A 15790-nucleotide genomic window follows, 5' to 3' on the forward strand; every position below is an offset into this window, starting at 1 on the left:
GAGAGAGAGAGAGAGAGAGAAAGACAGAGAGAGAGAGAGAGAGAGAGACAGACAGACCGAGAGAACGAGAGAGAGAGACAGAGAGAATGATAGAGAGAGAGAGAGAGAGAGAGAGGGAGAGAGAGAGAGAGGCAGACAGAGAGAAAGAGAGAGGCAGACAGAGAGAAAGAGAGAGAGGGAGAGACAGATAGAGAGAGACAGACAGAGAGAGAGACAGATAGAGAGAGACAGACAGAGAGAGCGAGAGAGACAGAGAGAAAGACAGAGAGAGAGAGAGAGAGACAGACAGAGAGAGAGACAGACAGAGAGAGAGACAGATAGAGAGAGACAGACAGAGAGAGCGAGAGAGACAGAGAGAAAGACAGAGAGAGAGAGAGAGAGACAGACAGAGAGAGAGACAGACAGAGAGAGAGACAGATAGAGAGGGAGAGACAGAGAGAGCGAGAGAGACAGAGAGAAAGAGAGAGAGAGAGAGAGAGAGAGACAGACAGAGAGGGAGAGACAGACATAGAGAGACAGACAGAGAGAGAGACAGATAGAGAGGGAGAGACAGACATAGAGAGAGACAGATAGAGAGGGAGAGACAGACATAGAGCGACAGACAGAGAGAGAGACAGATAGAGAGGGAGAGACAGACATAGAGAGACAGACAGAGAGAGAGATTAGAGAAAGATGTGTGTGAAATATACAGTAGAAGTATAAATACAGTATTTAGGCTTTAGGTATTTAGTGAGACAGAAAATCCAGATGAGACGACATCTGGCTGTGAGATGAGACCTTAAACGTTCGGGTTGTGATGAATTCAGGACTGAACCTTGTTCTTTAATCTCCTGGAGACTTAATCAAGTCTTTCATCATGAACCGTGATTAGAATCTGAAGCCGAGGGGATTAAAGAAAGTGACCTGGAATCAGCCTCCTCCCCCTCCTCCTGCCCCTCTTCCTCCTCCTCCTCCGGAGCGCTTTCACAGAGCTGAGTTCACAATGTACTGAAGCTGTGTGTAGGGGAGAGAGTTTGGGAGTTTATTAAAAATGAAACACAACGTCTGCACTGTGTCTTAAACCTCCACCTTTAGCTCGGTTTATTATTTTTGCCGAACGACACCATAGACCTGATGTCTGATGTGTATGGCGGCGTCTTTTCCTCACGTTTATACCAGAGGTTGCTGAGGGAATGACTTTATTTTATAGCGGCTATAACCTGATAAGGGGAACTAACTTGTCTCACAGACATTGCACAACATAAAACAGGTCATTGCTTATTTTCTGATAACAACAAGGTCACGAGTGTCTTATTCTTTACAAAGTTCATCCATCAAAGATACATCATTGTTCTCTTCTCGCTTGCTGCCAACTCGTGACTTGGTCAGGAGGTGAAAAGAGCTTTACGGACTCTATGTAGCTCCACCCACTGAAATGTGTTGTAATTTGCATAAAGTATGAAACGTATCGAACCCCAAAGCTTCTGATCGGTAACCCGAAGCCTTAACTGTTGGAGTTACTGCAAATTTCCATCACAACAAATAAAAGGTGAGGTCATAAATCAGCATCATGAGTCCAACCTTCCATGTATGAACAATTTGTGCTGGTGGTGTTGGTTTAACGGTGTGGGAATCATGTGCTTTCATGGACACAATAAAACCACCTGAGTATCATTCGAATGCTAAAGTCTTATTGAGTATCATTGAAGTTCTGAGGACGTTCCTCTCTTCAGGACACGATTTTCCTTCTTCTAAAGGCTACATCCAGATGATAAAGTCACAAAAATCATCTCAGACTGCTTCAGATCGTGACTGAGATCCGAATCCCAGTAACACACCTTTATCAGCATCAATCTGTAAACTTAAACCAGTGATGTCATGCAATCACACCAAGGTGGACCAGAAGAGCAATAAACCCACAGAGCGAACAGGATGTAGAGGAGATAAAAAAGAAGACAAAGTTTATACATAACTCTTTATTCTATATGACATGGAGTTGGTGTATTATTTAAAACAGAGGCACTTTATCATTTCTCTCTCTCACACACACACACACACACTCTATAAACTAAAAACCTGCTTTATGAAAAGTCCTCACTCATCTCCCTTCAACTCCGAAGTATAGCTGGAAGATTTGTGCACAACCTCGATCGCTGAGGAACTGGAAGAGCTGCCCGAGGTCCATGTGGTTCCCCCTGTTCCCATGAGGATCGAACGAGGCCTCCTCAAAGCCATCGAACCTTCGCAGAGACTTTGGGTTCTGAGTGACTAAGTCCAGCGGGACGTCCTCTCTGTGACGGATCATGATGCGTTTCCAGGTCAGGACCTTTACCCTGTGGAGCATCGGACAAAACGTACATCATTCGATCATACAATGATGAAAAACATAAGGACTCAAGGATTAAAGTGCAGCTTCATCACTCCTTTAAGATTCACACACCTGGCCCAGAATTCCTCACAGGCAGCCTGTAGACCCTCCACACACACGACCCCCGGCTTCCCTGGCATACTGAAGCCGGTCAGCTGCAGCTCTTTGGCCCACTCTAGGATGTTCTTTCTTTTGCTTTTGTTGTAGATGTGATGGCTGTAGATCCACAGCCTGGTGAAGGTTTCTCCACGCGGCGTTTCCACTGTTCCTTTCGCACCATCGTCATCGTTGTTATCGTCCTGCTCGAGGTATACGTGTGTCTGATCTCTGAGCCAATTGACGGCGGACAGCACACACACTTCACCCATGCAGCTCTCGCGCAGGTACGAGCGAAGCCCGGAGACGAGGCAGGCGTGTTGCGTCCGACTCAACTCACCACACCTACCACAATAACCATGATATTTATTACCTTAACTTTGTTTAAATCGGTTCATCAGCTGTTGCTGTACAAATCCTTCTGATTGAGAAGAAAGGACACAGGAGGTTTTATACCTGACTACGATCTCGGGCAGCACTGCTGGATAGTCAGACGGGTACGTGCATGAGAGTGAAACGTCTACCTGCATACCAGATCAACACATTATTACGTTTATAAACAGAGAGCAATGCGGCGGCACTTTTTTCCCTTAGTCTGTCTCAAACATATAAACTAACATTTTCATGCCATCAAACTCATTATTATGGAGGGATTTTTGCAACTGCGTTTCCTGCTTGTCGTTGTAAAAACCGTGAAATAATTCATTCATTCATCTTCTACTGCTTATCCGAACTACCTCAGGTCACGGGGAGCCTGTGCCTATCTCAGGCGTCATCGGGCATCAAGGCAGGATACACCCTGGACGGAGTGCCAACCCATCACAGGGCACACACACACTCATTCACTCACACAATCACACACTACGGACAATTTTCCAGAGATGCCAATCAACCTACCATGTATGTCTTTGGACCGGGGGAGGAAACCGGAGTACCCGGAGGAAACCCCCGAGGCACGGGGAGAACATGCAAACTCCACACACACAAGGAGGAGGCGGGAATCGAACCCCCAACCCTGGAGGTGTGAGGCGAACGTGCTAACCACTAAGCCACTGTGACCCCGTGACATAATTCAAACTGTCAATAATTGTTGATTATATCGGGATTGTGGGATTATATTATGGGCCGTGTTTGTATCTGGAAATGACGTCATTCACAGTTGACCGCCGTGTCGAGGGTCTCGCCGTCAGCGAACAGGACAGAACACGTGAATTCGACTCTGTTTTTATTTACCATGGATGTGAGCGGTGAAGTTGTTGAGGACGTTATGATAGTCACATGACAGGCCGTAGACAGTTCCTTCTCTACTGATTAACTCTAACTGAAAAGCCATATAATTTTAGACAGGTTAAGTGAGTTTGTGACCTTAACAAATTGCAACATTAATAAAGTTGTTTTCGCCAAACTCAGTGAAGTGGAAGAAGGGCTTTCTGTCTGTATTTTGAGTTGTTTTAACTGATTTTAAAGGATCATAACATCAGTCAGAGGTATGCTAAATAAACAAAAGTGAAATACAGAAAGAAGAATGTAGAAAATAAAAAAAAGGGCAAAATATTTGAAAGAAATTATTTACTGGATTATTTATTGGATTTTGCTTTTCCATTTGAAATTTGTCATACATTGTGCCTTAGCATTAAACGGAAATGCAAACGGTTTGAATTCTGTCACGGTTTTTACAACGACAAGTAGGAAGCGCAGTTGCAATATAATTTGCAATTCCTTTTTAATTTTGTCCGCAAAATCACTCCATACATCATATCAGTAGCTGAGTCGAGTCTTTGAGTCGAGTCTTTGAGTTGAGTCTTTGAGTCGAGTCTTTGAGTTGAGTCTTTGAGTCGAGTCTTTGAGTCGAGTCTTTGAGTCGAGCCTTTGAGTCGAGTCTAAGAGTCGAGTCCAAGAGTCGAGTCCAAAAGTCGAGTCCAAAAGTCGAGTCCAAAAGTCGAGTCCAAGAGTCGAGTCTCTGAGTCACATAGCGAATGAGGAAAGAAGTTTTTTAAAGGAGGTAACATAATATATGTACTGTTTCCCACCCTCTTATTAAATATCAATATAACTTCTCTAGCAACTGTGACGTCATACAGTAAACAATCTGTAACATTTCAATAAGGAGAATCAGCATTAACACTTCAGCACTTCATCAATGAAAACATCACAAATATCTCAAACTGTATGTGATGATTTTTATAATATGAAACATAAATATGATCTATAAATATTAAGAGTGTGTCGTTCACCCCTGTGTGTGTCCGGATCTTGATGCACAGTTCAGGTCTGGTGTTTGGTGAACAGTCCACTGTTCCTTCTACATAAGATCTCAGCTCTGCATGTGCCACCTGATCCACCTCCAGCTCGTCCTGACCGGGAAACATACTCAACAGCAGCTCCAGCTCAGCCAGCTGAGCCTCTGCGTGCTCGGTCCGACTCTGAGCCATTCACCCAGACTCATCTACTCTCATCTAATCCGATCTAATCTGATCTAATCCGATCTCTCACTGCTGATGCGGCACAGAGAAAAGAATCACACACCATCACCATGTTGTCATAGAAATCCACAACAACACCAGCATCTTTAAATCATTTAATCTGTCCAAATAGTACAAATCCTAAACTGCTGTTCGGTAAAGGTTCACGTTTTCCCTGCGCATGCGCAGTAAGATTACGGTAATAAAACTGGCTTCAAGAAACGTCAGTACTTCCGGTCTCACAAAAAAAAAAGCTCATTATCAAACTATACATTTGAAACTGATTTTATATATTAAATTATAATATAATAACAGAAATTATTAAGCTCTTAACATTTAAATAACAAAAAGCATAAACGCCTCGATTACCTTTTTTATTATATATATTTTAAATATTTTTATTAAGTATGTATTATTTATTTATTTACATTTTTTTTCTCTACTTCTATTTACATACGTGTATTTTATTTTTTAAATTCTCGTCTTATTTTTATTGTCTGTGTTGTTGTTCTGGACACTAAAACTACTTCCTCGTGTGCGCCATAGATATCCACACCTAGATGTCGCCTTGGGGTCCTAAAAATGCGTCAAAACCGCCGCCATCTTGGAACAGGGGTCTTGTACTTCAAATGCATGGACGATGCCGGACTTTTGTGCTGCGTTTGGATGTTCAAATGAACGCAATCTAAAACCCAGACAGCAAGGGATTACATCACACAGGTGAGATTGTGTTTTATGATATTGAATGTTAGGAAATTATATTTGTGGTTCCGTTTGGTTTGTTTTAGTCCTTGGTTAACGACCGCAGCTAATCCATGTTAGTTACTCATTAGTTTTTGACAGTTAGGAAAACTGACAATGTTTGTAGATTCCGAAGCTTTTAATAAGGACATAGAAAATTGACCCATGTCTTTTTTTTGCTTAAAGGTGAAAAGACCCAACTTTATGTATGTTCTGTAAGATTCCCTTATCTGTCAAACAGATTTTATTAGATTGTCCTGGGCTTAACACAAGCAGAATGATCTTTTATCATGTTACTTCACTTAAAGGATAGTGTTAATTTCGTCAGACGAGACGAGACGATGACGAGACTGCGCCACTGTCCAAAAACGCTAAGACTAAATTAACACGCATTATTGTTGACGAAAAAAGACGAGACGAAAATGTTTTGTATAAAATAAAAACTAAGATAAAATCTCTCTTCATTTTCGTCTACAATTGTCTCTGCTTTTTCATCAGCTGTTACGCCTTTAAAATGTTCAGCACGAGTTCGCGGCTTCGCTGTTGCTCAAGTTACAGGTCCGTGAAGCGGATCCCGCTTATTATATTGTTACCTACCAAATAAATCAATAATTTGACACAAAATGATGATTTAAAAAGGAGTTTATTGATTTAAAAACAATTGTATTGTTTCCGCTAAAGAAAATAGTGCGCTCCGTCTCTACGGTTAGAATCCTGTGTGTCCATGGCAACGCTCTGTTTTTCATGGCAACGGTGTGACCTCCGTGAAGTTGGCACCCCATAAAAAGAAATAATCACCAAAACTATGCCATTCGTTTGTGCTGATTTGTGCCGCAAAAACGAACGTTTGTGCTGGTTTGGTGTTTGAGATATTAAACATTATTTTTTTGACCGTGTGACATCACTTTCCACCCCACATCGCCCAAATCGCTCAAAATGGGCTGTTAAAACAAACACTGTATCTGTTTTTCTTCCTGAGATATAACCAAAATATTTTCGGGAACTGTGACGTCACTCTCCACCCCAGTTCGTCTAAATCACACAAAACTGGTGTCATTCGTTTGTGCCGTTGAAATGAACGTCAAGTATATTTCCCCTTCTTAGAAATAACAAAAACAATTTGGAGCTGTGACGTCACTCTCCACTCCGTGCCGTCCAAATCTCTCCAAACCGGTGGTGTTCGTTTGTGCTCGATTTGTGCCGTTAAAACTAACCTGGTATCTCCGAGCCCTTCTTAAATATAATGGGGAAAATACTTGTTTGGGACTGTTACGTAAGATATACACGTGAATGAATGGTGTCTCGTCCGATGATGGTAAGTTTCCATTCACAAACTATAACAACCTCTTCCGGGTTGTCTGACTTGTTAATGTGTTTTCGGATTTGTTAATTTGTTTTGGGATTTGTTAATTTGTTTTCAGATTTGTTCATTTGTTTTCAGATTTGTTCATTTGTTTTGGGATTTGTTAATTTGTTTTGGGATTTGTTCATTTGTTTTGGGATTTGTTAATTTGTTTTCAGATTTGTTAATGTGTTTTCGGATTTGTTAATTTGTTTTGCACTTTCCGGCCACCGTAAATTGTTCATTTTAAGTTTACTCAAGTGGAAGAATGTAAGTAATAAACTTACACCTACTAGCACTATATTGTATTATATTGTGAAAAAGTAGATTATCTTAATATCAAAACCTTACATTTTATCTGGACTTCTGATACTGAACCTAAAGCACCGTCACCACTTCCGGTTACAAAAAAGAAGTCAAGTTACGTAAGTTTCATAGGTATAAATAATAATGTCGTAATCTTACAACATATATAAAATCATACCAGGATTACAATAATAGCAGTTCACGTTGTAAACGCTTTTTACGCTATATTTAAAAAAAGCTAGGAAAAATGAGATAATTCTAGTCTAGTGTGAAGCAAGTTACTGCTAGCAGCGGTACTTCCGGTCACAAAAATCAACGTTATATATCTTACAATCTTGACATTTCACATTATTACAATTATGCACGTTTTAAATATCTAATTCTAAATAATTTCAATACTCGATTACAACTTTAAAAAAAAAAACCGCTGTATTTACATTTACAAACGCGAGATTTAGGTCTAAAGTCGTGGGTTGTGTTCCTAATACAGTCGTGTGTGATATGTAGGGCACTAGAAAGGGAGCACGTGCTGTCAGATTGTACACTGTAGATGGCGCCTAAGTAGGGAACGATGAGGGGTTTGGGATTGAACACTAGGAAACGTGGAGTTTAGCAGCTACACCTGTGATTTGAGTGAATTTGGTTAAAATGTTTGTTAGTCGGATTTCTGTCTGTTACAGGATCTTGTAGTTTGGAACGATAAAGTCTATAAAAGGACAAAGAAAGACCACAAAAGTGTGTAAACATCAGTGTTGTTAGTTAGCGAGGTAAGCATGACGTTAGCATTGGGTTTAAAAACAATGAATACAGATGAAATGAACAGATTTACACAGTGATAATGAAAATATATCAACATCTGGGATAAAAAAAATTATCCTTTTTATTTCTAAAATGTTTTTTTTGGACTTTTAAGTTAATGGTCATTTTAGCTTTTCTTCATTCTTAGAGAAGATCAAAACTATTTCTGAGTATTATTTAAATATATATATTTTAATATTTATTATCTAAATATAAATAACGAGTCATTTCGGATCTTATTATTATTATTATCATTATCAATTAAAAGTGTAGAAGCATTTATTCATGCAAATGATTCATGAAATCTGAATCAATTACGTAATGCATGACGTCATACTGGGCACCTAGAGCCCTAAATGACTCCTGCTGTGACTCTTGACAGTTCTAAATGGTTTTTTTGTGTGTGTGTTGTCAATTTGCACAGGAAGTAAATCGATGGGGAAGAAACGAGCCAAAGCCCGAGGCAAGGATCCCGAGGAGGACTTGGACAGCTCTGCAGACCTGATAGGTGAGAGATGCTCATCGTCCTTGTAGAATACGAGACTCCTGCTTCCTGAATCGGTTCACGTGACCCGTGTGTGTCTGTGTTTAGGTGTGAAGTGTACGCACATCCGTAAAGGAACGGACCCGAGCTGGCTGAGGAAGACGAGCATAGACGAGAGCTGGGACGTGTGCGAAGAGTGTGAGACGTGCGAGCGGAAGAAAGAGTCTATTGACAAAGATGCTCAAGAAATGTCAACGATATGGATGTGTCTCAAATGTGGTCACAGAGTGAGTATGACACTGTGCACTAGTGTGTAGTGTCCAGGATCCGAGCTTGAGCCCTTATATCACTTACTGTATACCACTAGTAACTTTACATTACCAGGTATTAGTGTGTAGCACGTAAATCACAGCTTTTTCCACTTGAATTAAATTGATTTTGGTACGTTTTTGTGTGTTCAGGGTTGCGGGAGGTTCTCAGAGAACCAACACGCTATTAAACACTACGAGACGCCACGTTCAGAACAGCACTGCCTGGTGCTCAGCCTGGACAACTGGAGTGTGTGGTAAAGTTTTACACACACACAGACTTTAAACTACAAACTTATCTATTTAAAAAATGTAACAGCTCTTTAGACATAAATCTGGCTAAACACTAGCTAGCACAATTAAGCATTAATATCGGTGTATTCTGTAAGTTTGGCAAGAAATCCTCATTATCTAACATCAACTGCTTTCAGTTAGACACTTCTGGAAAATTGGCAGAATTTTATATAAGAGAATGTTTTTGTTGTTGTTTTGTTTTTCTTTACTGTTAAGGTGTTATATCTGCGATGACGACGTGTCCTACTCCAGCACAGGACAACTGGCTCAACTCATTTCCAACATCAAGAAACAAATGCAGGACGAATCCAGACACAAAGCTGTCACTAGGAGTAAGTGCCATAGTGACTTGATGTACAGAGCAGGTAATGAGTGAAACACAGAAAAGTGTTGGACACATTTTTAAACAAACTTCTGAACATTTAGCAAAGCAGTTGCAGGCTTTGTCTTGAAGTACATACTAGGTTAGAAGTACATTATACTGCATGTTATCATGGTTATGTGGCATACAGTCGTAATATTCCAGTTATATATAATATACAGTTTATATAGTATAGTTTTATTTTTTTATTAAAAATGAAAACATGGGCTTGGAATGTGGGCCCCTTTTTATTCAATTTACAGTCAAGGCATCTAGGAACCAGGCAACCTGGGGCCTGTGTACAAACTTTTAGACAGAGACTATGAGGTTTGGGAATATAGGGTTGAAATTTGTGATTTAAAGCTCTAATGTAATCAGCAGTGGACGAGGTTAGCAGTAGGCTATTATGTCCGTACGGTGTCTCTTTAGTGCCGTACGCAACTTGGCAAGAACGGACCAGTACTTGTGAACGGTGCTTGGACCCCTTTACTCGCAGCTTGCAGTTATACTTCTTAGTAAATCACATTCCTATAAAATATCTTGGCGTGAGGAGGCATACCGATGTAAACGCAGTTTGAATCTAAACTCACTTCTCTCGGTTAAGAAGCAGAAGAAGAGAAAAACACTTCAAGCGAGACCGTGCAGGAAAACGAGGCTGAAAAAGAGCAAGAAAATAAAGAAGAGCAGAAAGAAAACAAGAAGTGTGTGAAGCAAAATGACCAAGAAGCACAATCCCGCACGGTGCCTGTGCGAGGCCTCAGCAACCTCGGCAACACGTGCTTCTTCAACGCCGTAATGCAGGTCCGCAGAATTTTATACTATATTTTATAACACGCTTCTTCACTAGAACTTATGCTATCTTTGCTAATGCTAACTATTGAAATCCAGTCAGATGGCGACATGTTGAAATCTCTAACGTGTGCGTTTCAGAATCTGTCGCAGACGTTGCTGCTGCGTGAACAACTCGGTGACTTCCGGGACGAAGAAAAGAGCGTGTTGATCACACCGTCATCATCCTCACAACTAGTACGTCCTACGTTTCTGTTACGAACCGTACGCTTCGTGTTTTCTCCTTTCATAATAGAATTTACTGCTCCGTCGTGGCCGCCTTGTTTCCACTCTGGTGTTGTATCGGTGTTAGCCAGCGATGCTAACTGTAATTATTAGCCGTACAGTTATTTTGTAGAAGTTTGTCAACATAGAGGTTAATGTCGATATTCCTGATGTCGTTGTACGTCTACGTCGTCTGTATTAACGATTTTTGATAGCTAGCTTAGATACCTTTAGCGCCACGCCTCCTTCTCCGGTTGCCTAGCAACAGTGTTCCTGTACAACCTTGAAACCTTTTGAAAAAAAGTACAAAACCGTAAAACTTTTCAGCAGCAAGTTGTATTTTTACTTATCGTCATTGACAGACAACTGTGAAAGGCTGATAAATGACCATTTAATGAATTAATAATTTTATGACTAGCATTCCTGAGGGTCTGAAAGACATCACAACTAAAACAAGACCTTAAGAAATTAAAGATTTGTGACAAACTCAAAAAATATTTGATTAATAATTCTTTCTGTTTGTTCTTTGTAAGCACTGCGCTAACAGTCATCCTGAACGACTTGCTAATAGCTGAATTAGCTGAACAAAGTTTGACATATGTCATTTTTCTGAGGTAATTTTTTTCTTCCTTCCTCAGGATCCTCTTCAGGTGCAGTTACCGAGACCCGGCTCTCTCACCCTGGCCATGTGCCAGCTGCTCAATGAAATCCAGGTGACCAGAAAAGGCGTGGTGACCCCGTGCGAGCTCTTCACGCAAGTGTGTAAAAAGTACGGCTCTTAGAAACTAGCGTCTGTTTTACTGCACGGTGATAAGTCTGGTTTGTTAGAAATAGTGAAGATGTCTCTTGTGTGCGCACGTGCAGGGCGGCAAGATTTAAAAGTTTCCAGCAGCAGGACAGTCAGGAGCTCCTGCGCTACCTGCTGGACGGAATGGAAGCCGAGGAGAACATCGTACGTTTACTAATCGCAAACAATTAGTGTTTATTAGCAGTTCTCTGTACACTTCCCTAAGCTACGTGTGCTAATGCTAATGCTTCATCCACAGAGAGTAACTTGCGGAATCTTGAATGCGCTGAAAAGTTCAGGGAAAACCTCCGAGCCGGAGCAAAAGAAATTAGTAAAAGGTGAGCCTTTGTTACATCGTGCTGTTACACGATGTATGCTAATGCTAAGCAATATAAACTTTATATACACCTGTGTTGAGTTCCAACTGTGTTTTTTTTTTTTTTTGCTAGAATATAAGAGCAACGGTGTGACGAAGAGTTTTGTGGAACGTGTGTTTGGCGGAGAGTTGACCAGCACCTTGATGTGTACGGACTGTAAGACTGTTTCCATGGTTACTGAGGTGTTTCTCGATCTCTCGCTACCTGTAGCTAATGAGGTAAAGAACTGAAACTATTTATTTAAGTTTGGAATATTTAGCTTTATATCTTTTTTTTTTTTTTTTTTTTTTTTTTTTACCAATCTAGCTAAATATTTAGCCACTTCATAGACACCTGCAGAGTAACGTTAGTCAGCTCGTTATATATATCTTGATTTATATTACTGTTAGCCAGTTAGCTATTTAGCTAATGTGCACAGATATTCCCTTGTTTTCTTTTTTTGTTGCTGGATTATTCAGTAGCAAATGATCTAACTTCTATATTACAGTATCACAAGTTTTAATGTTGAACTTTTTTTTAGGCTTACAGGAAAAAGAAGGTTGGCGGTCAGCAGAAGAAGAGCGAAAGCACGGAAAGTTTGCCGAGCGTTGAGACTCCATTGACCAATGGAGATGAAGATATGCCGACGGGAGCGGGAAGCAAGTACCAGCAAAAGAAAGCTAAGAAGCAGGCGAAGAAACAGGCTAAGGTACTAATAAGACGGTCATTGAGCTGAAAATCATGCCCTTTTAACCTAACCAGACACCCCCTCGATGTATTAAGACACACACTATGATTTCTGCCATTTACAGACCCAGCGGCGCCAGCAAAAGCAAAGCACAAAGTTCACGCTGGATTTGCTGACCAATCAGAGCGAAGATGCGGATTCTCCGGAAGCCTCGTCCCTGAGCACGGGCGAGCAGCAGAAAGCTGAAACCGAAAGCGGAGCCGAAGAGCTCATGACGCCTGCTAATGAAGAGAGAGAGGAGGAGGATGAAGAAGGAGAAAGCGAAGCACCGAATTCCTCCTCTAACAGATTCATCAGCCTATCAGACCAGGGAACAGGGAACCCGGAGGTGGAAGAGGAAGACGGCCACAGAGAGGCGACTCTAACCAAGAGCGTGAGAGCACTGTCCATCTCTGAGGTGGAGCCTGAGGTGGAGTCAGGGGCGGAGTCAGAGATGGAACTGGGGACGGAGTCAGGTTTTGTGGCGGTGAACGCAGACCCGATTGCTGCGTTCTCAACTCTGTCCAGCAGGGCGGCTCTGAACAACTCTGAGAGCTCAGTGGAGTCGTGTCTCCAAGAGTTCACACAGGTGGAGCAACTGACACACCCCAACAGCCTGCTGTGTGTGACCTGCAGCCAGAGAGCCTCACACGGTACACACATACACACACAAAAGACTGTTTCTGAGTCTCTCTGTTTCACTCATTACCTCTTTCATCTCTCTCTCTATGTATATATCTTACATAGGTGGTAAGAAGAAGGTTTACACTGAGGGAATAAAGCAGATGCTGATCTCTTCCCCTCCTCCTGTACTCACTCTTCACCTAAACAGGTTCAAGAAGGTAACACACACACACACACACACACACACACACATTGAGTGAGAGTAAGACAGAATTTCACAGAGATAAATCGTTGATCCAACAATGCACTGAGGGTTTAAAGAAATTCTGGTGTAGGACTGATGCATCTTTATTGTGTTTGCTTGTAGGTGGGTTACAGTTTGTGTAAAGTCAACAGGCATGTACAGTTTCCTCAGGTTCTGGATCTCGGTCCATTCTGTTCCACCAAATGCAAGGTATCTGTATGTCTCGTATTTCTTTCTACGCTTGTCTATTCTATGTCTCTGAGAAGCAGTTTCTGATATTCTAAGGTGTGTGTGTGTGTTTAGGGAGTGAAGGAAGGACAGACACAGCTCCTCTACTCTCTCTATGGTATCGTGGAGCACAGCGGCACCATGCGCTCGGGTCACTACACAGCATTCGTCAAAGCCCGACCTTACACACACGCTAGCAGCGGTTTGCTAAACGTAGCGGCAGGTAATTTTAACAAGTCGTTAATTTCACTGTGCAATAAAAGAAAAGAAAGAATAGAATTGTCACATGATCAGTTGTAACCTGTTTACATGGTCGACTATCTTTAATACAACCGGTGTATTACATTATGTAGTTATATGAAGCAGTAGTTGAAAGGCTAGTTTTGATGTCACATGTAATGCTTAGGGTGTATTGTGTCGCTGCAAATTCAGGACGTGTACACATCATTTCTCCTAACGTACCAAATTCCTGAGTTAGCGATAGTCACGAATAGCACCGTAATAAACAGTTCAGGCAGTTACCGAGCTCAAATGATCATTTGCAGAAGAAGGGACGCCTCTGGAAGGTTCTTGGTTCTACGTCAGTGACAGCAGCGTGCAGTCGGTCACAGAGGCTCGAGTGCAGTCGTCGCAAGCCTACCTGCTCTTCTACGAGAGGATCTCTTAAGTCCAAGACGTCCACGCTCTGGTGAAACACTACATCAGAGAGGGTCGGACGAAACCATTCACAGAGCTGCTGCTTTCTAACGGGTCAAACGATTTCTGTCAAATCAGGAAAATCTGACAGCCATAAAGAATCGTTCATATATAAGGGCTTTCTGTGAAATTTGTTTCCTGTCAATTTGTTTTGTTAAACCTGTAACTACTCAAATTCTAATGCGAGTCATTCCCCACAGCTGCTCACCACAATAACTAATTTCCGTGATCAGTTTTAACAGCTGAAACTTTTTTTCTGGTTCTGAAGCTTAAACATATTGCACTTGATTGATTAGATTTGTTTCTTAGCCCCAGCCCTTTTAGCCATCCAGTTAGTCCTGAAAACGTTGTGAAGTGATGAATCTGTAATTTCAGACCTGATGTTAGCGTAATTTTTGTGTTGCATCGAATTCCTTTTCACAGGGGATTCTCGACATCTCCAGGTTTTTCCACATGGGACAGAACTGCAGTCATGCAATGAGCAAGAAAACCTGACTTGCCTATAAATGCAATGACTTTTTTTTTTTTTTTTTTTTTTTTTACAGAATATTTAATTTCCTGATATTTTATGACAAAACAAATTGATTAATAAAAAGTGAACCATCACTTTGCTTTTCTTATCTTATTGTATTTTATATATATTTTAGTACTATATTCAAGTATTTGAGCTACACCTTAAAAGTAACACCTTAGTAACAATAGAAAAAAAAGATGAAAAATAAATTTCCAGATTAATAAATTCAACAGAATAAACACTGGTAATAAATGTTGGTCTGCATAAACATGAGTCACTTGAAAGTTTCGGCTCAGGATTAATTGAATCGGCTCGCTGAACCGCGCATGCGCCGTTTTGTACGTTGTGTGTCACTGCGCATGCGCTTCACTCAAGCATCCTACCGGTGCTATTAGCCGTTAGCAGCAAACATGCCGACTGTCAGCGTTAAACGGGATCTTCTCTTCCAAGCTTTGGGGAAGACGTACAGTAAGTTTGTTTTATTTCCAAAAATATTAACCTGCCCGAAACGTAAATAAAGTGTCATTTACGCGCATTGGATCAAGTTTGAATGGGAAAGTGCTAACAATGCTAACTAGCAGATAGCTGTCATTTAAAACTAAGCCTGATTTCTGTTAAAAATACGTGTTAAAGTACATAGTGTCATTCTGGGATTTCTGGTCACTATGAGGATGAACGTGAAATATAAAAATCCCAAACGTTTTAAGGTGCATTGCAGAGATTGCGTCAGATTGTAGCATCTGGGATTAGATCCTGAGGTAAAATATCATATTACAGACAAATATTTACGTCACGATGTGGATTATTCGATAGAATTATGTGTGATAAAAAAAAATATATAGCTCTTATAAAACTGTTTTTGTTGCAAAAGAATCATTTAAACGTCATTTTAAATAATAGCTATTGACTTTAGCCAGAACGGCTAGTTACGTCATCAAAAAGCGCAGAGTAATTGATCACTGTCGTTATTATTGCTGCTGCTGTTATTTTTGTTTTTTTAGCAAGACATCTTTGATTGTTTT

The 15790-nt window shown here is 40.9% G+C and overlaps 3 protein-coding genes across 7 annotated transcripts in view; 2 read left to right on the plus strand and 1 right to left on the minus strand.

Moving 5' to 3' along the window:
• Nucleotides 1-1940: 1940 nt before the first annotated feature.
• Nucleotides 1941-5099, minus strand: rwdd2b (RWD domain containing 2B). The gene is made up of 4 exons (XM_060887787.1): nucleotides 4678-5099; nucleotides 2900-2967; nucleotides 2420-2788; nucleotides 1941-2312 (listed from the first exon to the last, which is right to left on the minus strand). Exons 1-4 carry the CDS (start codon nucleotides 4873-4875, stop codon nucleotides 2078-2080), a joined length of 870 nt encoding a protein of 289 aa, XP_060743770.1. The 5' UTR covers nucleotides 4876-5099; the 3' UTR covers nucleotides 1941-2077.
• A 405-nt stretch (nucleotides 5100-5504) lies between these two features.
• On the plus strand, nucleotides 5505-14772 carry usp16 (ubiquitin specific peptidase 16). 5 transcript variants are annotated; one of them, XM_060888419.1, is made up of 17 exons: nucleotides 5505-5625; nucleotides 8517-8600; nucleotides 8685-8863; nucleotides 9038-9141; nucleotides 9395-9543; nucleotides 10144-10340; nucleotides 10470-10565; nucleotides 11231-11361; nucleotides 11457-11544; nucleotides 11639-11717; nucleotides 11829-11974; nucleotides 12277-12444; nucleotides 12548-13115; nucleotides 13210-13304; nucleotides 13454-13540; nucleotides 13634-13781; nucleotides 14104-14772. In XM_060888419.1, exons 2-17 carry the CDS (start codon nucleotides 8528-8530, stop codon nucleotides 14223-14225), a joined length of 2430 nt encoding a protein of 809 aa, XP_060744402.1. In that variant the 5' UTR covers nucleotides 5505-5625; nucleotides 8517-8527; the 3' UTR covers nucleotides 14226-14772. The 5 variants fall into 5 exon arrangements, with proteins under 5 accessions (XP_060744402.1, XP_060744401.1, XP_060744403.1 ...); XM_060888418.1 differs by lacking the exon at nucleotides 5505-5625 and adding an exon at nucleotides 7861-8061; XM_060888420.1 differs by lacking the exon at nucleotides 5505-5625 and adding an exon at nucleotides 7861-8061 and having other exon boundaries at nucleotides 10147-10340.
• A 320-nt stretch (nucleotides 14773-15092) lies between these two features.
• The window catches only part of farsb (phenylalanyl-tRNA synthetase subunit beta), a 6784-nt gene continuing 6086 nt past the window's right edge, over nucleotides 15093-15790 (plus strand). Inside the window, exon 1 of the mRNA XM_060888177.1 lies at nucleotides 15093-15236. Coding sequence (XP_060744160.1) covers nucleotides 15179-15236 — 58 coding nt within the window. The 5' untranslated portion in view covers nucleotides 15093-15178. The remainder of the gene's footprint in view (nucleotides 15237-15790) is intronic.

The sequence above is a fragment of the Tachysurus vachellii genome, chromosome 15, assembly GCF_030014155.1.
Source record: "Tachysurus vachellii isolate PV-2020 chromosome 15, HZAU_Pvac_v1, whole genome shotgun sequence".
Lineage (NCBI taxonomy): Eukaryota > Metazoa > Chordata > Actinopteri > Siluriformes > Bagridae > Tachysurus > Tachysurus vachellii.

Bases quoted from the DNA above. Each gene is read 5' to 3' on its own strand.
- rwdd2b (XM_060887787.1), bottom strand. From the start codon at position 4,875: ATGGCTCAGAGTCGGACCGAGCACGCAGAGGCTCAGCTGGCTGAGCTG. The intron at 2,789-2,899 runs GTATAAAACCTC...TTATTGTGGTAG, and splicing joins CTGCCCGAGATCGTAGTCAG to GTGTGGTGAGTTGAGTCGGA. The intron at 2,313-2,419 runs GTGTGTGAATCT...GATGCTCCACAG, and splicing joins TGTGAGGAATTCTGGGCCAG to GGTAAAGGTCCTGACCTGGA.
- usp16 (XM_060888419.1), top strand. From the start codon at position 8,528: ATGGGGAAGAAACGAGCCAAAGCCCGAGGCAAGGATCCCGAGGAGGAC. The intron at 11,362-11,456 runs GTACGGCTCTTA...GCGCACGTGCAG, and splicing joins TTCACGCAAGTGTGTAAAAA to GGCGGCAAGATTTAAAAGTT. The intron at 13,782-14,103 runs GTAATTTTAACA...GATCATTTGCAG, and splicing joins TTTGCTAAACGTAGCGGCAG to AAGAAGGGACGCCTCTGGAA.